At 39.3% G+C, this 24,400-nt stretch overlaps 1 protein-coding gene across 2 annotated transcripts in view; it reads left to right on the plus strand.

Moving 5' to 3' along the window:
* TRPC7 (transient receptor potential cation channel subfamily C member 7) overlaps positions 1-24,400 on the plus strand; it is a 64,992-nt gene that overhangs the window by 20,021 nt on the left and 20,571 nt on the right. For both annotated transcript variants that reach the window (XM_040647228.2, XM_040647229.2), the window contains exons 3-5: positions 4,720-4,902; positions 17,682-17,846; positions 21,596-21,812. In XM_040647228.2, coding sequence (XP_040503162.1) covers positions 4,720-4,902; positions 17,682-17,846; positions 21,596-21,812 — 565 coding nt within the window. The remainder of the gene's footprint in view (positions 1-4,719; positions 4,903-17,681; positions 17,847-21,595; positions 21,813-24,400) is intronic.

Raw genomic sequence — 24,400 nt, forward strand, 5'->3', positions numbered from 1 at the left:
TATGTGCTGCTGTTGTATTTGAGCAGACCCTCATTTGCTGCAGCATAGCACCTTTCTGCTTTGCTGTTATTGCTGTGGTTTCCACTGTATTACAGGTAGATATCTTAGCTATCCTGTATACGCTCCTTTCTCTATTTGGCTTTTATTTGGTGGGGAAATACATATATTGATAAGCAATGTTAGGCTGCTTTTTTTTTATTGGAAAAGGCAATAGGAGAAATCATTCTGATCGAGATATGTAGTTGTATATTCAAGGGGAGACTCATTTGTGATGTTCCCTTTCCTGATCTAATGCCCAGACTAGTTTTAGTAGGTACTAAAAGAGCAAGGTAGTAGTAAGAACCAGGAATCTGGGAGTTATCTCTCACTAGAAAATCCAGTGATGAATTGTGCTTCCTGCTTTGCTCCTTATGTGTGTTATTTGGAAGTAATTATCAGAGTGAATTTAATTAAATGTCCTAAATGGTAACAGATGGAGTAGTTTTCATGAATAGTGCATTTGTGTAGGTTGTTTTGTATTCATGTGTCATTTACTATTGTGGGGGTCTGTGGCCCACTGTGCTGTGAGTTACCTACAACAGCTAGGACAAAAAGAGAGTAAATGTAAGCACGTTGCTTGGAAGTACTTCATCAGCATCAGTAGGACTTAAACCTACAGCATGCTCCTGAGCCTGGGGCTGGAAAGGCAGAGTCAGCAGTAATCTTGAGGGAGATGGAGGATGTATGCAAAGTGGTTTCATCTTCTTCATCCTGAGCCACTGGCTCTGCTTTATGCTTCAGTGTGTAGTAAAAGCTCACCTGCACTTAGGGGGTTCAGCACATCTCAGACCATCTCACTGCATGTCAGCATTGAGGCCGGATTCCTCTGCTTGCCACCCAAAATCACAGAATCATAGAATATCCCAGTTTAGGAGGGACTGATAAGGATCATTGATTCTAGCTACTGGTAATGCACCTGCAGAGCTGGCACTTAGAGCTCAGTGTCTCTGGGTAAAGAAGCTCATTTCCAATTCCTGACACGATTGAAATCTGGAACAGGTTGCACAGAGATGGGGTGGATGCCCCATCCTTGGAGACATCCAAGGCCAGGCTGGACCAGGCTCTGAGCAACCTGATCTGGCTGTGGGTGTCTCTGTTCATTGCTGGAGGACTAGATGGCCTTTAAATGTCCCTTCCAACTCTGAGACTCTATACAATCATTGTTGGATTGTTTTGTTTGTTTTGGGTTGCGTGTGTTTGTTAACTAATCAAGTGAGATGACTGCTTTTACTTCATGTTTCACATCACTTCTCAACTTCAACTCAGGCTGTATTCCTCTGACCTGAAAGAGCCCTCTTCTGAGGAAATCTGGGTGGTTTGGAACAGATGCAGGGATATGACAGAGTTCACTTAGAACATAATCAACAGATAATAGTAGGGTACTCAGAGAAATTGCAGTGAATGACAAGTACCATCAGCCTTTTCAAAACAGCAGAATCAGACATTTTTAACTCCACGTGCACAACTGTGTCAGGAGAAGCAGGAAATGGCTAATATTTAATTCTTATGTTCAACTTAAAGAAAAAGATGCTGTATAATTGCAAAAGGAGATGCACTGGCATAGGAGAATCAGTGAGTGCTGTGTGTGTTCTCATTAGCAAACAGGGCAGGATTTTCTGTACTGACCATGAACATCAAGGAAACCAGCACAAAATGATAAATGATTTTGTAAGAGGAATCTAGGTTGAAGGCACAGCACTGAGTGATCCCTGAGGTTTGCCTTAACATGTGAATGTCTCCTGAGAGCAGTGAGCTGCCTTCCAACCCAGTTACGTATCGATCAGAAAGCATTTTATGTTATTACTTCATTCTTTACACATCCTGTATCTTGGTTGAATCCTGCTGCTTCTTGTGTGCACTTATAATTGGAGTGAAATAATTTCAAACAGAAAAATCATCTGCGGTGCCTGCAAGTGTATAACATCAGAAGCAGCACTGGGCTTGCAGGGGATGTGAACAAAGCTGGGCTGTGATGGAGTGTGCCAGCTGGGAGCCTGCCATTTACAGTTGCTTCAGAAGCACTTTTCTAGTTGCTAAGTAAACTGCTTTCCTTGAAGGAAGTAGAAGAAAAATAATGAGCTAATACATACTGGTTGTTCAGATGATGTGGAAATGGTGGTGAGAATTACCTGAAATATGCTGGCTAGGAGATAAGCGTATGCACTTTGTAAACAGTGTACAAATAGGGAATGTTATTACAGTTTAGCTAAATTCTCACTCTTGTTTCTTTCAGAACCTGCTGGGCTAATTAAGTGTCTCCATTACCTGGGGCACTTATGCACTTCACTCCCAGCCTACACCCCTTTTCACATCTGTATTTGCTGTCCTTCTCAGCTCCTGCAGTTACTTTCAGGCTGAGGTTTGCTTTTGGGGTGTTCTGTTCTGCCAGTCTGTTTCAGCACAGAGAACACCTTGGCATGGTGAAGATTAAAGCACAGGATTTATTAGAGAGGAGAGCTCTGAATCCTTATAGTGCAGTATTTCACTTACATCTCAGGCACCAGTGCACACTGTTTGGCAACATTCACTCCTCAAACCCTATCTCCACAAAATATGTAGGTGCTTGATTTAAATGCAAATATACAGTCATTTTCTGCATGACCTCAAAGACATTTTATATGTTTGTGTCCTAATTTGGCCTTTCTTACAAGGCTTGGTGTCCCTGTTTCTTCTATGGGGCATGCTCCTGGTCTGCCAGAGATAAATACCTGCTTGCGGTTAGTTATGTCCCTTGCAATGGAGGTTGGAAGTTCTTGCTGACTTCCATTTATGAGCACCACAATTGAAACATGATGAATGACTGCAGTGCTCAAGAAGGAAATGGGAAACCCAGCCTTCAACATTTGGGGCAAATAGCAGGCTGTAACCCTACAAGTTCCTCCTCACAGAAGGTCTTATTGGTAGAATACATCCCTGTCTCTGTTCTCACAAACACCCATCAGAAATGGTATCTTCTGATTTCTGCAAGAATCTCCCATCCTGGCCCTGAAGCACTTTTGGGCTACATGCAACTGATAATTTTGAGAGCTGTCTTGGGGTAGATATCTTACTTTCCTGAAGACCTCAGGCTGGGGAACCCAAAGCACTGACAGGAACCACACTTCCTACGTCACTTCCTTAAGGGGTTAATGTGTATTCCGGTTCTTGTGGCAAATCTTTGTGCACGAAACTCTAAGCCTTAGGAAGTAAACTGGAGGCTGGTGATCTCCCAGTTTTGCACACCTGTAAAGTGGATGCTTCATCAACAAACAGTTGTAAGTTTTAAAAGGCAATGCATTAATGTTGTGTTACCCAGACCTGACCTGGGAAAGAGTAGACTTCAGCCCATGTGACAGTGTAGTAACCAAGGTATATGTGTGGGGGGGCATCAGATGAGCATCAAAAGCCATAGCAAAATTATTAAACCATCTTATTTAAGAAAACATTCATTGTCAAGAGCAACTTGGCTCTAAAGGGCAAAACACCCCTACCCCTTCCAAAGAAATTTGACAGCCTCTAAGTGTAACACCATCTTTCAATCAGTGCTGTGCTAATTAACTAATGTTTGCACTGTGATTTGAGATCATCGCTTTACAAGGAAGGCTAATATGTTGCTATGTTTAAATGTTAGAATTAATAATAATTTAGAAAATATGAGGGTACAAAGCCAGGTTACTCTTATCATTACATCAAAGTCAGGTTTAACTATCTTCTTTTTTGGCTTCTTGCTTAATTAGTTAAGCTGCTGAATTTAATTAACTCATCAAACTTAAATTGAAAAGATCTCTCAAGACAGTAGGAGCTTATCTTATGCTTATTATTTCTATTTGTTTCACGAAATCTTTAATATCACCATTTTGTTAGGATATTAATGGTAGCATTATTCGTGTTCTAATTTACTTCATTTACTCAGATGGTGGCATTTTCCTCGTCTTAAGTGCCAGCGTGTGAAAATCAATCTCAATTTAAGGCAGTGAAATTGCTCTTCTAGCCATCTCTCAAGTCAGCTACATACCATCTCTTTTCCCATAAATGTAAATTGGGTTTGCAAGGTGAAGTTATTTCATGGAAAATCATGTTGGGTTTCTGAAGTCCTACATCTTGGAGAGGTGTTATGGGGGGAATTATCCTCCAGATGCTCTTTTGGAACAGCTTAACCATGTTGTTAGGTGATACATTTGAAACTAAAACTGGTATTACAACTATCATTCATTTAATTCATTTGAGCACATCTGGGTGTGATGCTGCAGCTTGATGCTGATCTGCCACTCCTTGATATTTATTAAAGAGTTGATTGCAAAAGGTACAAATAGTAAAATTTGATTTAAATTCAAACCCATCTGTTTGGATATATCTTCACTTTTCTAGAAGATATGCACAGAAGAGGATGTGTGGTTGCTCAAATCAGGATTTATTTACAAATTATTCATTCATTCTGCAGAGAGTGTTTTATTGTGACTTAGATACTACTGGTAGAAACTTCGCCAATTAATTGGGAAAAAAGATATCATATATTTTTGAAAACCTAGTTCTATTCTGGCTGAAATCAAATGCTTTGCTGCTATTCCAGCCAGCATGATTTGCAGATGTATCCTTGCTCTCAGTTGCTCTATTGGGGCTGTTTTCATTGTTGTGGCTTTAGTCTGAGGCATGCTCTCAGATGCACAGTTAAATAGCTTGTGTCTTTCTGTTTTCCCTTAGAACGACTATAGGAAGCTATCTATGCAATGCAAGGACTTTGTAGTGGGGGTACTGGACCTGTGCAGAGACACTGAAGAAGTAGAAGCAATTCTGAATGGAGATGTGAACATACATCTGTGCCCTGAGCATCACCGGCCAAGTCTGAGCAGAATTAAACTGGCAATTAAGTATGAGGTCAAAAAGGTAAGCTACTCATTTGTGTGGATACATCTTTGCATGTCAACTAGATGTCACCTGGAAAAAACAGTGAGATTTTGGTGAGGACCAAGGCTGTTCCTTGAGTCCTAGCACTTTATGGAAATATGTTCTATGAATGGAAAATTTGATTCTGGCAAATTCTGGGTCTGGGTGGTCCCGATTAATTGCTCCTACAATATGCATTGATAGAAACTGGGCTCCTGCAACGGGTTTGGAAGAGCACTCCAAATTTTCAAGCTAACATCTGCTCTTTCCCCCTGCTCACCCGTCGCCTGCTCCAGTTTTCCTCTTGGCTGTGTTACTCTGCTACCCAGAGAAGGTCTTTTCCTGCTATGAAAGCCATTAATTGAAGAGAATCTTAGAGCTCTTATTTGAAATGAATTGCTTTTGTGTAGGAGCACATGGTTTGGAGCCGAATACAGTTTCCTAGTATGCTGTGTGTAGCATCTGAGCCCATAGTTTGTAGGGTGCCTTTCCACAAGCTGGGTCAAGTTCAGCTAGCGAAGCTGTTGCTTTGGTAACAAGGGACCAGATTTGCTGTGATACTCTTTCAGAAAATGAACTCAACTGAAGGGTACTCCATAGCTCATCACCAAGGAGTACCCCCAGTCACCCATAGTCTGAGAGTTACTATGAAGCTGGTCAGAACCCCAAGTTCTTTCAACGTATGAAGTTTTCTGTGCCATTTTCCTCCTTTATTCTTCTAAACACTTGCATCACCTTTTAGATACCAAGACCATTACCCAGAGCTGAATTGCTGCTGGTAATTGTGCTGCTTTGAGCACGTTTGTCCTGGCTTAGACTGCTTCAAAGGAATATTTCCTCAGTTTCTTACATTTTAAGTAGTTGATTATTTTATGATGTCTGACCACTAATTTAAGGCATCTGTGATTGGCCATATACGGTTTGTTGTTTTATTTTATAAATAATTTCATATGCTTGAGAAAGCTGAGTATCCTTTGTGGATCACAGCAATTAATTGCCTACAGGTAATAACTGTTAATTACAGAATATGTAAGCATGAACATCACTTAGTCTCATGTTGACTCTCAGTTTAGCACTTCTCAGAATATCCTTTTTCAGCAGTGTTTGTGTGTGAGGCGAGCATTTAACTGCTGGCTGGGAAGTAAGATAGCTTCATTTGTGGGAGGCAGGGATGTGTTCCGATAAATGGCTTTGGTTATTGGCAATGGCTTGTGATAATAAGCTGTATTTATTGCACATGCTGAACAGCAATTGTGTTAGGGGAGTGCAGTAATGATTTCCTTAAGAGAAAATAGGTTTCAGGTATAAATTTTATATCCAGCTGAAAGACATTTAGGCTTGTGTATATGAAACCTGTGCTCTAAAACCTATTCTCATTGTGAGGAAATTATATAATAGAAAGGGATGTGATGAAGAGTGAGTTGCCATACATAAATTCTTGGACTGGTTCTATAAATTCCATGTCACGTTTGCAAAGTTAATGCAATGAAGAGACTGCATCTGTGCCTGCTGCCCCCTATTACTAAAACCCTCCCACCTTTGCTATTAGCATCAACACTCAAATGGTCAGTTCTGCTTCCAGCTCCACAGGATCTAAATGAGCCAGAAATTAAGATGCTCTTACTTTATTTGGGGGAACCAACTCCTGAAATATTTTATTTATTCCTTCTCATGAACAGCAAGAAGAACCTTAGAGAGGATACACTCAAGGACTTCACAACAGACTAGGGAAAAGTAAATGTTCAATATTATAGGTTTTTTCATTAAGTTAATATAAAAACCAAATATTTGCATCCGAAGTTTGAAGAAATAACTTATTTTTCTTTAAATTTATCTCTCCCTTTAGCTTCTATATTCCCACTTCCTTGTTAGGACTCTAAATGTCTACAGTTGGCTTCAGTTGATGAAGGTTTGCAGAGAACAACTTTTATATTGAAAATTATTTAATATCCATGGTTTTATTGCACAGTTGCTGATGCAATCCCCATTTAATCACAATTTGTATCCATATGAAGGTTTTAGGGATGCAATTAAGGTAATGTTTGCTGTTTAAGTTATTAGTGCTAATTTTTGTCTTGTCACAATATCTTAATTAAACAATATCCTTAATTTGGCAGTTGTGATCCTGAATAAGCGATAGTTGCTGCAGGTATGGGCTGCACTTCTCTGCACACAGAGCAACAGAGCAGTGAATTCAGTAATCAAACTCACACTTAATTTTAGCCAGATATACAGTTTTTTCTCACACCTCTTTTTTAAGGCCAAATCTCTGCTTGAAAATCCCTCATTCCAAGGGCAGCTTGGCCTTGAACTGCATGGGAGGCCAGACCTGTTTGCTCATAACACTGAAGGTACAGGAAAATTTGTACACCAAAAGAGGGACTGAAGCCTCCTTACATCTTCTACTGGGGAACCTGCAGCTGGTAACTTCAGCAGGTCTTGTTCTGAGTCCTGAATGATCTTCCCCTGTACTGATGTATTGATGAATTGACTAGTGATAGGGCTAGAGGGAATGGCTTCAAGCTGCGCCAGGGAAGATTCAGGCTGGACATGAGAAAATACTACTTCTCTGAAAGGGTGGTCAGGCGCTGGAATGGGCTGCCCAGAGAGGTGGTGGAGTCACCAAGCCTGGTGGTGTTCAAAGAGAGTTTGGATGTTGTGTTGAGGGACATGGTTTAGTGAGAACCATTGGTGAAGGGCGAATGGTTGGACTGGATGATCCTGTGGGTCTTTTCCAACCTTAATGATTCTATGATCAGAATCCCCTTTTCTTTCCTCCCCCCCCCCCCCCCCCCCTTCTTATTTACAAAACATCAGATGAAATGGAAATTCATTCAAGAAAACATCAGAAATTTCAGACTTTAGAGCCTTATCTACCTCTACTTTGTACTCTTTTCTTTTCTTTTCCTGAAAAAGAAGCTCTTGGTATAGATAAGACTTGCCAAGAAAGCAAGTTTAAGTCTCTGTAACACAACTGAGGTTATTTTATATACAAGGGCAGTGAAGAATTAAGACTTTCTGTTTGCAGGTATTTCACAGCAAGGAAAAAAGCTAGGATTACAGTCATTTATAAAGCATACACTAAGAACTGTATTACTCTAACTTTCTACCTGAAAGAACTAAACAATCCCTTTGTACCCAGGGATTCTTGGAAAACTGCACTCAAACGCCCTCTGTTCAAGTTCACTGGGGATATCACTCCCTTCAAATTAAATATCATAATGATTCCCTGAGAAATTATTACAATAATTGTTACAATAGGAACAGTTTGTCAAGGATGAAGTAAATGACTTTCAGATGTTTAAGCATTTATAAGGCCCTGGGTGCTTGTCAAGAAAAGGACTTGCAGCATACATTATGGAATTGTTGCAAACTTGCTGGTGTTGCCTCCTGGTGTACCCTAGCTAGGCTTTACACATGCACCCCAGTAAAGGTCTGGATTCTTTCTGCTCCATTGAAGGGAAGAGGAAGGCTGGGAGCAGTGGAGCCCCATTGTGCCATAGCAGAGGGCTGGGCAGCCTAAATTGAAGTGCTCTTCCCAATGAAATAACTGACCCCAACAACAGTACCAGTTTCTCTTCCATGCTTTCTTGCATGTCTCTGTCAGAACCAGGTTTCTTATCCCCAAGCTTGGTGTGTTCCAGAAGAGCTTTGATATTTTAAAAGTTCATCTGCCCTGAAGCAGTGAGCCATTCTGTATCTCTGTAGCTGATTAGTAGCATGCTCACAAGATATAAGGGTTAACTTCACTTTCTTGGGAGGAAACTGCACTAGAGTGTATTTTCTTTGAACAGCTGAACAATCCTAACCAGATATAGGGAACACCCGTCTCACATTTATATTTCCAATCTTTGAATTTATTTTTAATTCCTCCAGGGTGTGATTTTTTTCACTTGTGAGGTATAGGAACAGAAGCTGGGACTGCTCTCCCTTGAGTTCTTCCCTCAGACCTCCAGCAGTGAGGAAATGCACCTCTTCTTGGTGTACCACAACAAGAGCATTTGAGTAGTGTATATCACCTTCAGAGAACACTTCCTATTTTCTGTTCTCATTTTTCTCCATGCTGTTCTGCCCTTTCTTATCACCCTTTAATATTGGCAGGAGGGTTACATTTTGACACTTACCTTTAGATCTAAAGCTGTTGTTTCTCTGTAAGAAGTGACATTCTTTCCCTTCTTTCTCAATGTCAAACATCATTGCTGCTGTATTCTTTTAATTGCAAACATTGAGTGCCCCTCTCTATTTTCTCAGTCAGCAGCTCATTTCATAACTCACAAAGCCAGAGCACCTCTCTCTTTCACGAGTTTTAATTAGATTAACAGTAAGACACACAAACTGAGTTTTAAAAAAAAATTAATAAGAGTTAAACAGAACACCAGATGGCTGTGTAAATCCTATTTAATGGAGAACTGGAACAGGAACTTTTCTCATAAATGTATTATTAATAATTAACATATGGAGGATGCTCCAAACAGAATGCTCGTGGCTGTATTAGGTTATAATTTTTTCCTGCATTGGTCACATAGCTCTTGTCAACTGCTGCAACAACCTCAGTTTCCCATTCATTAGCTCTGAGGCTGCGGTTTTGCCCTGTGCTGTGTCTTGTATGCCAGCTGCAGTCCAGGGAGCTCCTTGCCATTGCATGGGACCCCAGTGGCTGCATCTGTGGAACAGGCAAAAGAATCAGCCCTTGCTGTTAAGGTCATGGGGAATCTTCCTAATGGCTCTTTGTTCCTCTTTGAAAGAGGGTGAAGGTTTGGAATTTTCCTTGGGATAAACACTAAACTTTGCTATCTCTGTGGTCATAGTGTGCGCAGATAATGGTTTAAGCAGGGCAAGGCTGTGTCTTACCATCCAAATGCAGGGTCTCAAGGAGAACTTCTCATGAAAGAGGTTTTCAGGAAGTTAGCTCTTTGCTTTGGTTTTCTGTAACTCCGGTCAATTTTTTAACTACTGAATTTCAGGAGTAGCTAATTGAAATCGTTCATTGATGGTTGGGACCATAGCAGAGGGATGAGAAGTCTCTTGTCTCCATCACCAGAGTCAGCTGAAGCTGTAAGGAGGACATCTTGTTTTTATGTGACAGTAGAAATACCTTGGTTGTTCTGGACTCTTACTTCTATCCATGTAATTTTCCTTGTTGTATTCTTGTGTTTTACAGATTTTTTTTTTAAGTGACAGGGAAGGAGTTACTTCCCGTCCTTACGGAAACAATTTTTATGTCTTTGACTATTTCATTAGCAAGGTTCCTTCCTCCCACTAAATCTGTGGCTCTGATATCCATTTGCCCAGATGTTTTAATTTCTTTTCCAGGATGAATCTCATTTTGTTATTTCCTGCCTATAAATTCATCTTCTCAAGGCTCAAATGAATCATATCTCCATCCTGAGTGGTGTTTGCAATATTCCTAATTTACGGTAATATGCAGACTTAATTATTTTCATTTGCAAAGTGCCACAGGGTCTTAGATGTCCATGAAGACATTGATGAGAGAGCAGAGGAACACATCAAATCCTTTGCATGTGTTTCCATCATAGATAGAAGGACTTAAAAATTACCTTTATTAATATTAAAATTCTTTTAGAAAAGAATTAATATTGTGTGCTATAAACCTAACCTTATGTGCCCCCAATTTTGGCTTCATTTATCTCCCCACAGGCAGTTGACCTGCTAATGTCTTTGGGACAGAAAGTCAGATGGGGATGAGTACAAACCCTCAAGAATGGAAGAGGATTCAGTATTTCAAATTGAAGGCATTTCCTAAATAGTGTTCAAATTTGAACATTTCCATGAGCATTTCCATTCCTCTCCCTCTATAACCACTACAGGGCTGAGGTTCTTCAATGCGGGTTGCTGAAACTTGGCACTGACACCTGTAAATTTATGCATCGTTTTAATTTATGTAGGACTTTTTGTTGTTCCCAAGCTACATCTCTTCTATGCAGTATTCTCATCACATGCCTGTAGATATCCATATTTAATAACTTTTTTGAACTCTCTACCTCATGGTGAGGGGGTTTATCCTACAAGAGAGTCTCTCCATCAACTCTGGGAGTGAAACTCTGTATGTTGGAGGCATTAGAATTTAAGCACTGTATCAGCACAGTCTTTCCTTGTCGTTTGGAGTTGGCTGGTTCTCTCAAGAGAAGAGGTTATAGCATTTTAAAACTCTATGCCCACTGTGGTCATTTTCTAAATAGGTACCCAAGGGAATTTGCTCTTTGATAGCTTTTTGTTCTGGCATGCTGTCAGATGAATAGGTAAGTAAGGATTTCCAAGTGATTCTAATTCTGTACAAATGTGAAAAACCTGGAATGTGGGAGGCTGGGCCTTTCACTTCATTTGCTTGTTGTCAGATAAACAGTTCAATTACAAGGCTTATTTACGCATGTGAAATTAGAAACTTGGTATAAGAAATGAATCTCTTCATAAAACATGCAGCATATTGGAATATGGAACTGGAGATTCCTCAGAAACCAACCACTGAACTCATTACTCTGTAGGAAAAAAATGCTTAGCAGAAAAGAGTACCTGTTCTTTAATAAAGGAAGTGAAATTGAAAATTAGCTATGGACAGGTTTAAATTAAAGATTTCTTTGAACTCTTCATTTTCTAGTTTTATACCTCAAACATATCACTTAATTTTACAAAACATGGATTGAAAATAAGTGAGAACAATAACAATGAAATCTTCCTTCACTGCTAAAAGGATTATTAACTTTGTGTTTTCACTCGACACTGAAGATTATTTCTGTCAGTAGGCAAATTGCAATTGAAATGGTCCTGGCAGCTTTATTTACCCATTATTTTTGTTTTCTATTAGGCTGATTTGTTTTTATTTGGCTTTATTTTGTCTGTTTAATATTTTGTGCTTAGTCAAACCAAGTTTCCATTCACATTGCTCATTTTAATGAAACTACGCTGTCTCCTTTATAGCTGTGAACTGCATAGGTGCTTTGGGCAGTTATGGCAGCACTGGGGTGTCCTTCACTTCCTTAGCTCTACTGCTTGTCAGTTCTGCAAAGCGAGATCCTAATCCCATAACTGTGCTTGCTGATTAAGCAGAGAGCAGAAGATCCATTCTAAACATCATGCTTGCTTTTATAGGGTAGACTGAGTCGCATGAAGGATGTGTGGTTGCAAACAGTATCTATATTAAGGTTTGAAGTGCTAAAAATCAGGATTTGAGATGAGATAGCTTGAGTTAATCAGCAAGTGGATCCAGATATTCCATAACACTGAGGAATATGTGGGTGTCTTGGTATTTGATGCAAGCATGTATTTCCCCACTCTCAAATTGTTCTAATAAGAAAGTTTTCTTGGTTAAGAAGGTCCATGTAAGAGGTTTTCCAAAAGGCATGTTTTATTACTAACACTGTACTGACTACTTTTTTTGTGTCTCTAAAGTAACTGTGACTGAAGCTGCACAGTGCATTTTTATGTTGTTCTGATAGTTCCAGGTCATTTGGGCTCTGCCTGCAAATAAAAGCCTTCTCCCTGTACTACAAGCTTTATATCTGACTCAATACCAGGTCTGAATATTCACTGAGGCCGTCATAAAAAATCATCTACAGGATGAGTGAGATCCTCATGAATATTTGTGATACTATTAGACAGTCAAATGAACCCCAAGGAGAGGAAAAGCTGCAGAAATCCTCAGGGCAGGGACATTGCCTTGCTTCATGTTCTGTCTGCAGCAACTGCAACAGCCCAGGGGATCTTCCTTATATAGGGTTTGTTGATCTCCCATGGTCAGATACCTTTGGTGTTGATCTGCTGAATTCTCTTTCACCTGAGTTGAACAGGGATTCATGAAATTATATTTTGCTCTTAGGTGGAGAAATTAGGACTGGCTGATGTGCTTCGTGTGTGTAAGGCTCTTCTGGTGCAAATGGTTTTAGAAATGTGGCCTGTGGCCATGGTTAACAGTTAGCTATAACTGAAGTGGGTCTCTGGCAAAGAGGACACCATCCCTTAGCGTGGATATTTAGATTGGAACTTAATTTATTATTTGTAATGAATAAATCAGATGACAATGATTTGAGCCCAGGTAATTTCCAGTCTGTCTTAAACTTTCTCCAGCTTTACTTACACACTTCATCGGGCCCAATAAGGCCAACCAAGATCCCTTCATATTTACCCTCTAACAACTTCATTTGTTGTAATTTAGCAGCACAAGTGCTGCAAAAAGCAAATTTTTTTCCCACTCTGGATCATGAAATTAATACGTACCACCTTGTATTGTTAAGGTATCTCATAAGTTTCTTCAAAACAAAGCACTGTTTGTTCATTTCAAGGTTCAGAGAACACAGAGTACAATGTGAAGAGAAGGTTTATGTGTGTCTATATTGGTGTTTTCTTCTACTGTGTGTTTCCTAGCAAGCTTCAGTAGTTTTGTCTGAGCTACTTCATGCCCTGCTCTGCATTGGTGAAACAGCTCTGTAAGCAGAGGGGTCTTTTTGCCAGATCAGAAGCATTTCATATATTTTTTTCAAAGAATTTTCCAAGATTTTTGCCAAAAAAAAATGCTTTTCAGTTCAAGCACACTTTATTCACTACAAATCGAAATATATATATATTTTTTTAGGCTTCTGGTCCCCAAAAGTCTCAAACTATCAAAGGGAGCTTCAAAAATGGGAAGCAGTATAAAAGTTGCTGATCTCAACCCGGCCAGGGCTCCCCTGCAGACAGCTCCAGCCATAGAGGAGAAGCCATGTGCATGCACCACATGGAGCTCACGTTTTCCCATGTGCTTCAGAGGGGCAGGGTGATAACTGACTCCAGTGAGTTATTAGAACCATTTTAGTGCTTTTATGAGGATCTCCAGCATCCAAAGTGTTATGCAGCACAAGTAGGGATCCTAGAGCCCACTAGTTGGTGTTAGGGAATGTCTGCATTGCAACTATCTCAAAATACAGATGTTGAATAATGAACCCAAAAAGGTGGTGTGAAGGTCATGAGTGCGGTTGGATGATTAGAAGGAGAATGGCTCATCCCTGCCTCTCACAGTGCCTGCTGACATTACATGTGTTCTCCTGAAAGTCTGCTGGTATGGCTCCTTCTCCAGCATTCACACACTGGTTAAACATACCTCTGCTCCTTTGAATTGCAGCTTTAGTTGGTGATGCTTGCCAGTGTCACAATGCTCACAGTGAAGGGGTGAGCTGGAGGAAACGTGAAGGAGTGTTCTCTGTATAATAGGACACTGAAGTTGGTTTGTGCTATTAGTTCTGGTGTGCAGTTTGTGAACTGTTTGCACTGTCTCACTGATGAGTTCTTTCTTCCTACATCACCCCTTGGCTGTTTTGTGCCATCTGCATGAGCAGAGCAAGGTAAGGCTGTCTGAGTGGTTAATTCTTTTGCACTGATGGTGGATTTCTGCACTCATAAGCAGATTCAAATCAGTGCAGCGATTAAAAAAAAAAAAAGATGCTGGCTTTTGTAATGTGTGATTAATCCCAATCATCTAAGGCTATTTTTTGCCTTTTGCCAATCCTACCATAAGTTCTTATATTCCTGCTAATAGACTTACAGCTTGTTTTTTTTTCTGTTTGGCTGTTAGCTGCCACTCTTAGGAATTGCCTGTTTCTCTGTCACCTGGGCATAGCTGCAACAGTATGTAGAATCATAGAGTCATTGAGATTGGAAAAGACCTCTCAGATCCCTAAGCCCAACACATCCCATCATGCCCACTGACCATGTCCACAAGTGCCACATCTCTGTGGCTCTGGAATACCTCCAGGGATAGTGACGCTCCACTCCCTGGGCAGGCTGTGCCACTGCACTACAGCTCCTTCTGAGAATTTGTCCAAATATCCAACCTGAATCTCCTATGCTTTTTCAAAATGCATATATGTAATAGGATACAAGAATGAGCTGTCACAGCTCAGGCAGCAATGTGGAGAAGTTGTTGTCCGGTGCACTACTGAGTGTGATCTCTGAAACATCGCCTTCTTTTGGACTTTCAGTTCTCACCAAAGGCTTTGAGAATGTTGTTTTCCATATTTTAAGTCAGCTGTCACTGAGCATTTACTCTGCTGTAGCACAGATCGCTTTTGGAGCTGACAATACTGCTGTGTCTTTCAGAAGCTCTCAAAAATGCCACTTTATTATTTAAATTGTTTCTTCATGCTGGCAAGTGATTTTTTTTTCCAAGCCTTTTTAACTTAAAAATATATTTGTAACCCATATGGTGTAAAGAAGTGTTATTTGTATGACTTAATAATAAAACATGCATAGCATTAGGAAAAAACATGGCCATCTATTGGTTTGTGTGTGGCATGGGATCAGAAAAGCTGTTGCAGCCATTTCTGAATGTAGAAGCACTGGAAAGCATTTTCTGTGTTTATGATGCTAAGCAAAATATTAGTGTAATATCTAATTTGATGTCTGTGGCCATTCTCTGAGAGAAGAGGAAGTTAAATAGCTCTTTCATGTCTTTGAGAATCTAAGATCAATTTCTGATGTTTTGGGTTGAGAGAAGGCTGACATTGTCCAATGGTTGCTGTGTATTTCATTAATATATGACAAAGTAAATGTAATGAAAAATTGTACTGCTTGTTGTAAGCAAAGAACAGATAAAAATCCATTCATACTCTTATCTATCTCATTCTGATTTTGTCTTCATTTTTGTAATAATCAGACTAAGATGATTACCATCGAGGCTTTATGGCCCACTGTCAATCTTTATTGTCCTGTACAAAATAGGTTATTCCAATGAATTTGGCTTTATGGCAGTTCCTTCTCCATTTCCCTGAATTTGTGTTTTCATTCTAGCTGTTCCCAGACAGAGTGAAACAATGAACATATTAAAATGTCACGTGAATTCTCTGAAATGCCAACCAGCAGAAGTCTTTGACTGCCTCACTGCCAAAGGCGGCTGAATCTCTTTGAATCAATTCTCATAATATGGTGAATGATGGCTGGGCAGGAGGAAGCCAGGAAGCCTGGCTGGTGCCTTGTCCTGTTGCTGTAGAAGTCTGCATGTCTACCACTGCAGCTTTCCTTACTATGAGCCATTAAAACCGATGTTGATTTTATCCCATCTAAAAAAGAAAAGAAATAACTTATGAGGGGAGTCAGTTCTGTCCAGCTTCCTTCCACAGTTTTCGGCTGTTTGCCAGAAAGATAATTAGCCTGAGCAAACAGTGACCGTTCGGAAATCCTTCATTGTAGGACTGTTGCTATTACCTTAACCTTAAACTCTAAGTGTTAATATGATTAGGACTGATTTATAGCATAGCTTTTTAAAAAACTTTTTGGAGGGAGGGGGGACAACGTGACAGCATAGCAAATTGTTAATATTTCTAGGAAAAGTTCCTCAAGATGGAAGAGGTTAGAAGTACCTACCCAATTCCTTCACTCTGAAAGGTTTAGTCACAAAAGATAGTTTTCCTTTCCTTTTCTTTTTGAGAAATGTAGACTCCCCCCTGCCCCAAAGCCTAATCCATCTGAAGAAGTGCATTTTAAATGGTTGTTAATGTGCTGTTAAAGATGGGATTGTGCTATTCCACAGCCAACCCAATTACCGTGCTACTATATTTCACTCTGCACTAGCAATGAACTGGTCATTAAAAATCCCAGTAACAGTTTTGTTATTACACCATCATCTAGACGAAGGTCCATTATATTTCTGATGTGATCATTTTTGCAAAGACAATGAAGATGAGAGCACAGTAGGAATTTGTAGCCTCTGCTGTTCTCCTCTTTCTCTCTGGCCTTTCCCCCTCTGCCTGCCTCCAGAAAGTTCTGCTTTTTGGAATAGGGGGGAGTTTTCTGTTTCCCTTCTCAATGCATTTAGTCACCCACCAAACCCATAAATGAAATGTGCAGTTACCCAAATGCAATTAGCCACGTATCTATTTTTCATCTTTTCTTTCAGTTATTTTGCCTTTCAATTATCTCTCTTTGTTATTAAAAACAGTCACATGCTAAATTCAATCACTCTGATGAACAATATGAAATAAAGAAGTTCAATCTTTTATAATAAAACTCTTCTGTGGGATCCAGTGATGCTGTGATTTTTTTTTTTACCATTAAGGAATTGCCCTTTTCAGTTGCCTGCTGCTCGCCTTTTCTTTTTCCTCTGAACAATAAACTGAAGAATCTCAGTTGTATGATACAAGATATGTACTTTCTGTACCAGAGCACTTCCTTCTGCTTCTAAATTTGTCATTTCTCTGATCAGTAAAGAATGAGCCATCATTTTTGAAAGATAATCTGAGATAAAGCATTTAAAGTTGCTCACTGCAAAATATCAGACAGTCCTCTTACAGTTTACAGGAGAATAACAGTGCAGAATGGTTCACTTTGGGTCAATATGCAGCAAATATGAATGATATTACATTGGTGCTGTGTTGGGCTACTCCTTCAATGGCTTCCTATGGCTTTAGCTGTTTATCAGGGACTTTTCCAGCTTCTATCATCAAAGTACCTCTCTGCTTCTTTTCTTTATCTCAGTGTGGACTGTCTGAGCTACAGACCCTGACCCCAAAGAGGTGCTTTGCCTTTACTGCCCACTGTAAAGCACTGGATTTTGGCCTGGACAGTCTGACAAAGCCTTTATATAGAGAGAAGACTGGAACTGAAACTCATTCTGCCGGTACATGGGGACTTAGGGTGGTTAGTTTGGAGTTCTGTTTTTTTGACACCAAAAGCTATGTTGGATGACAAAGACATGCCCTGTGTTTTTCTGTTGGACACATTCAGCAGATTGCTTGCCAAAATTTCATTCTCTTCAGACGATGCTGCTAATGTTCCTTTCTCTGTTTCTCTTACAGTTTGTTGCTCACCCCAACTGCCAGCAGCAGCTGCTCACCATGTGGTATGAAAACCTCTCAGGCTTACGGCAGCAATCCATAGCTGTGAAGTTCCTGGCTGTCTTTGGAGTCTCCATAGGCCTGCCCTTCCTTGCTATCGCCTACTGGATTGCTCCCTGCAGCAAGGTACGGGCTTCCAATGGTTCGCATTGCTTATTCTGACACTTAGACTCTCATTGCTTTTCTGTACTTACTGTTGCAAGTTCCTCACTTTTTCTGGACTCCTTTCTTCCCTTCTTCCCTTTTCTCCTTCTTTCTAATCTTGTATTTTCAGTTAGCGGAGTGTTATTGTGGCACATATACCTGCAACTCTGGCAAGACACAGAGGACAGCTTAGGGTTGTGGAGAAGACTATAATTAATCAAACAATCTTTATGGTTTTGAGGGACAAGATGATGAAATTTGGAAGATTTCCATATTCCTAACTACGGCTGTGCTCTGTTTCACAGCATCCAGTGGAGCAGGAGTGTTTTGCCAAGACTTAGAGGTCATAGGACTAGAGCCAACCACTGGCCTGTGTACAAGCTTGAGCTCTGTAAGCAGATTTCCATCCTGAGGGAGACTGCTCAGATGAGTGGAGATAAATAGATGTGTGGCTGACTGATAAATAGCTTTTTTCACTAATCTTACTGAAGGAAAAAGAGGTAGCAAGGGAGAAATACGTTTCATGTTCAGCAACATCATCTCTTACAAGGTAGAGCGTTCTTAGCAAGAGGATTATCAAAGGTACTTAAGTCTGATAGAAATGACCCTTGGCATTGGTAATTTACCCTGTCTTGAAAGCAGCTTCTCACATTTCCTTTAAAAATCCAGCAAGGAATTGTCTAAATTTGACAAGCCCAAGAAATTATAGATCTGCTGGTGGGTGTTAAGGAAACACTGTAATTTAAAAGATTTATCTGTAAGTAAAATTGGATAAACCTTTTGGAAACAGTCTTCCAGGGCATCCAAGATAATAAAGCATTTCTAAGGCTTAGTGTCCTACAAAACAAGTACTTTCTCTTAGAGTGCTTGAAAATGCAACTTCACTTTGTTGATACACATATCAACCCATGAGCCCATAGGTTTTATGAGTACTGGACATGACTCCAGAGTTTCACATGGAGAAGCACATGTGAAACCAGGGCTGTACTGTGGTTGGTTTTGGTTAGGTGACAGTGGGAAATGCAGAGGTAATGTTGACTCCTTTGTGTCAGAACTCAGTCCAGCAGGTATTTATGAAGCTGTTTAATTTCCTTCACCTCTGTTGAATGTGCTGGGCGCTGGCACGCCGGCCAACAGCAATGTTTTTGGTGCACTCCCAGAATTACAGGCTTTGTGTTTGAATATAGCAATAGGTGGGGAAAAAGGTTAGACTAGAAATAAGGAGAGAATTTAAGGGAAAAACATAAAACAAACAAAAACAACAGGGCAGAAACTCACCCAAAATGTTGAACTGAATTGCAGGATAAATAAGAAATAACTGAGAAAGGTATTTGGTATTTAATTTCATAAGGTAGGCATATTAAAATTATATATATATAATTTTTATTATATGATATTATATAATTATTATATTATATGATTATTTTATATATATATGGAACAGCACAGTTTTCCTCTTAACTTTTCTTTTTTTGTGTGATTTTTGTTACGCAAAACCTTTTGTGCATTCCCATTTTTCAGTGTTCTGTTTCTGTGTTGTGTTTTGTTTTCTGAAGAAGCGTATCTAGCATTGTATCCTAAAGTCAAATTGGAAGTTATTTCAGGAATTGTCTTTCAATGCATGGTTTTCCATCGATTGGAACAATGTAGTCTTGATTTTTGGTTTTCTCTGGATGTTTTCCTCTGCAATTAAGCTATGTGTATTTTCTACAATACGTGTCATGCCTCTGCTATGAACACAGTACTGAAAATAGTGAACACCTTTTCTTTTTTGCAGTTTCTGTCTTTATTTGTTCCTATCTCATGGAATTAAGATTAATTTGCATTTGGAAAACTGCTTCACTCTCACCCTTTATATATTTTCTTTTTACATGTCTGTAGACTTTATTATTTTCCCATGATGCAGATAAGATTTCAAGTCATGAAATGATATTCTCTTAAGAATGAACCTTTGTATTGGCACTCTGTCAGCATTTCTGTCATCCTAACAGCAGCAGTCAGGCATTTCCCTGCAGTCTCCGTCTGAAGTAAGATGAAACTCTGATTTAATAAAGAAATTGAGAAGTTGATACCTTCAAGAATGACACACCTTGAGTTTAACAGTGTCGCAGTGCATGGAGAAAATATCTTAATGTCATAATGCATTATGCTGAGTGGAGGAATTGCTTTAATCTCAGGTCTCTGTTTTTTGAGTTTCTGTAGACAAGAGAAAATGTCTAATTTTTCAGAAACAATTCAGGCTTCAGAAGAAAGTGCTGCTTCTCTTTTAGAGAACTGAAAGTGGGAATGGGCCGTGCATAGGCTGCATATGCACTTAAAATCTACTGAGAACGGCTCTGTATACTCACAGTTATTGTTGTGATTTGCTCTTTAAGCTCTCCCAAGCTAGTCACATAAGGAAATATTTGAGGCTACTACTGTGTAGGACATCTGCACTGGAAACACAAGGTGGTCTGCTACAAGATGTGAATCTAGTCAACATCTGCCATAAACACCCACTGAGAACTAACACACACCACACAAGGTTTTGCAGCAGATGAGTGAACTGCTGTCATCAGTGTTGGGATTGTTTCTAATACATTTCATTTAATCAGAAGACCTCCTACATCTGCCATAACATTCCTAGAAAAGAGTAAGGAGACTTGGTCTTTGAGTCAGGGCAATATCCACTTTCCTAAACACATACTTATGGACCTTGGTAAGAAGTAAACTTGTTAAGAAGAGCTCTTGAATAGAATAGGTTGTGTTAGAAAGTACTGCTACTAAGAAACATACAGATTTTCCAATAGTTTGTGACATTGACAGGATGGAATATCCTACGTTGGGCACTTTAAACTTTCATAAAAGAAAAAGAGGTCATAAACATAATCATATGGCTCTATTTATGTTTCTGTTATACCTAAATAGCCCTGCTTTTAAAGAGTCCTTTTCGTGCAATGGCCAGAGACTTGTGTCCCTTCAAAAAGGGTTTTTAACCAAGGCTGTTGCTGGAGCTAAATAAGAAAACAAGGAATTTCCTACTTTAGTCCTTTTTCATCTTTCTTATGAGGTGTTATGATCAAGAGAGTAGATACTAGGAAAATCTGAGGATGTCCTGTCATCGAGGGAAATTAATCAGTGTGTAATACACTGCAAAAACAAAATCCCATGTGCTTTGAGGTTGTTCTGGAAAGTGTATATACACTGTGGCACTTGCACTGCTGTATATTGAGATTTTCCTGGAATAATAGTTACTTAGGCCACAGAAAATAATAATAATAAAAAAGTTATTTAAACTGATTAGGAAAAAAGTTTTTAAAAAAGAATAGAACAAATAGTAGTTGTAGTGGAGAGGTCTTGGCTCAGATCATTGCTGCGCTTATTCTTGGCTTATTGCATTGAAATAAATCCGTATGTTCTAGGGAGTGGATCTGCAGATTTTGTGGTAATTTTGAGAGAAGACATTCATATCAAGGTATATGAAGACTATTACAAAGAAATCTTTAAATGGAATGATATTTCGTACACGTTGTTAATGAACCAAAAATTCAGCATTAATAAAAGATTCTAATATATTACTGCTTAGGATGTTGTAAAGAAGAGGAGAATTAGGCACATCATTAAGTTTAATTTCATTTTCTGCTTACTACGTAGTCAGGAGGGTCAGATCACATATATGAGCGAATGGGAGAAATGGTACTGATGTGCACAGAAGAAAGCAAAAATCTTATCTTGTGTGTGTTTCATTTCAGCTGGGACGGACCCTCCGAAGTCCCTTCATGAAGTTTGTGGCACACGCAGTTTCTTTCACAATCTTCCTTGGACTGTTAGTAGTGAACGCTTCAGATCGGTTTGAAGGAGTAAAAAATCTTCCCAACGAAACCATCACAGATCATCCCAAACAAATATTCAGAGTCAAAACAACTCAGTTCTCCTGGACAGAATTGCTGATCATGAAGTGGGTATTGGGTAAGCAAAAACAAAATGTCTTAAAGTCCTTGAGGGAAATTAACTAACATAGCATGATAGACAGCGATATCCCAAAGAGAGGGGGGAAAAATAATTTTTAAAAAGTTGAGGTTAAATTTCAGGCTGGTTAAGGTATTCTGATTGATTAAAACATAATCAGAAAATCCCTTTATTTTGGTCCCTGCTTTTGAAAATATTGAGTGATTCTCAGCGCATTCCAACTTCCCTGGTTTTTTTTTCTTTCTGTTTTCCGGGGTAATTTCCAGATTACCCCGGTGTTTATTTCCAGAGCGTTTGCTGTGGTTTCTTTAATCATTGAATCTTAAAGAATGTAGTATTCTATGCAGCCACAGTAACTAACAGCTTCTCTGAGAAGGAAAAAATATGTCCTCTGGGACATGAACAGCCAGCTTCTTTTATTACCCTGCTCTGGCATCCTGTTGTAACTCACAGCACCTCAGTTACCTCATCTGTAAAATGGGTATATATTGCTGTTTGCTTCTTTGAAAAGAACTCTGAGATCTAGTGATGAAAGTTGTTGGGTAAATAAGGGCTGGATTTCATTAAGTTCATAGTATAAAACTGCTACAGGTGAGATAACTTTTTAAAAAGAAATGAAGTTGCCTAAAATTTATGAAGCAGAGATTCATTTGAATGAATCCTTCAAGTGCAAAACTGTCACGTGCAGAAGTTAAACTTCATGGGGATATTTTTTTGGCAGATTCAGATGTATTTCTTTTGCTGGCACAATTTATTCCTGGCAGGTCAGCTTCTTTGAACCACTAATCTCAACAAGCTCGGGAAGATTTATTGGGAAATTGAGCTTATCGACTCTGCAGAATCTTTATCTACCTCTTCTGTACCTATTTTTACTTTTCACCATGATTTTTATTATTTTCCTGCACTAGGACAAACAACGTCACACTTCTATAAGTACCGATGACATTAAATCCCTCTGGAAAATAGAATAGGGCTGCTCTATCTGATGACTTCCTGGCTGCCATTTCTTTGTTCCCTCTCCCCACAATAAGTGAAGTCCCATACAGGATATTAGACAAGAAAAAAAACCTGAATAGATGCCAGACTGGATAGAGTAAGAGATATTTATAAAATGATATTAAAGCAGTTGGACAAGATGATTAGATTTTAGCCTAGGTATTCTTTTCTCATAGGCAGAAGGTATCTGCTTGCCTGGAGAGCTCCTGAGAGATGAAGAAGAAAACATTTCATTTAAAAGCAAAGGTTTTCACTTTCCTGGGAGAAGGAAAGTGATTCATAGTACAGATTTCTGAATATAATGAGATTTTCTAATGACTGCCTACATCAGCACTGACAGTCTTCTCCAGCCATTTTGTCTGTCTGCCTACAACAGAGCTTCAAATAATGTTTCAGCCATACTAATGTGAAATTTCAGTGCATGTAGGCTGTGGGCAGCTGGCCTGGGGCTTGGGAATTTAATGGGCCATGTATGAACTATCAACTTTATCAACTGTCAAGGTACTAGGGATCATGAAGAGCCCAGCTGTTGGGTGCAAAAATATTGTAGATGTATCGTAATTATACATCTAAAGGTGTAAATATAATTAAATGTAATGCTGTAGCCAAATATCACAGGCAAAGACAGCAAGACATACTTTCTTAAGACAGAAATGTAAGTAGGTAGTAGGTATACACTGAAGTGTAGTAAATCTCTTATGTACTAAATATACATGGCTGTATTTAATCTTGCTTGGCAGTCTTGCTTTCTCCAGTCTCAAAGGCATTGATGATTACTTACATTTCAATTCACTGCACAATCAAATAGTGAAATCTTATTCTCAGTTTTAAAACACCATTGTTCTGTTTCCATATGTTCTCTTTTCTTCTTCATATTATGGCAGTATTGATGAATGCTGATGACACCTTACTTGTTTCGACTATAGCTGACTATTTTTGAGTAATTAGTTTACAGGTCCCTGATCTTGATTCTCTTGAGGGGGAGAAAATTGGCTGTCTAAGTTACCTGGTTGTCAACAAAAACATTGCAACAGATGTTCAGAATAGCATTATTTGAGAATAACGTGACACTTTAACATGGCATATTGTGGCCAAGAGTGAGTAAAACCTGTGATAACACCCCCTGCAAATAATCTTGCTGGAGGTGTGAAAATTGATACGTATATATATTTTAAGAGAAAAATAGTGGTGCAAGAATGACAGGCTACTGTTAGACAAAAAGATCCCATTGCCATGTCTAGCTCCCAGCTGTTTGTAATGGAGGTGAGTAGTGGAGTAAACTAAGTGGAGACAACAACTTTCAGCCAGGCAAGCACTTTATTCTGCTCAGAAATCCATACTAGAGGCTCTGTTGTCCATTAGCCTGCAGTTCTGAAATGGCTGTAAAGGATTGCTGGATCAGTCAGGTAGTGCTGGTAGCCCATTTAATGTCCCTGTGAAGAGCCAGATAAGCAATAGCATTTTTAGATGGGAAAATGCTGTTTTGCTCTCACTCTTCTTTGTTACAAATGAGCATTCAAGAGCTGCTGTTGGCAAACTCACGGGTGCAGAGAAATACGATGTTCTCATGTGAGAATTTGCCCTTTGGCCTT

Source organism: Gallus gallus, chromosome 13 (assembly GCF_016699485.2).
Source record: "Gallus gallus isolate bGalGal1 chromosome 13, bGalGal1.mat.broiler.GRCg7b, whole genome shotgun sequence".
Taxonomy (NCBI): Eukaryota; Metazoa; Chordata; class Aves; order Galliformes; family Phasianidae; genus Gallus; species Gallus gallus.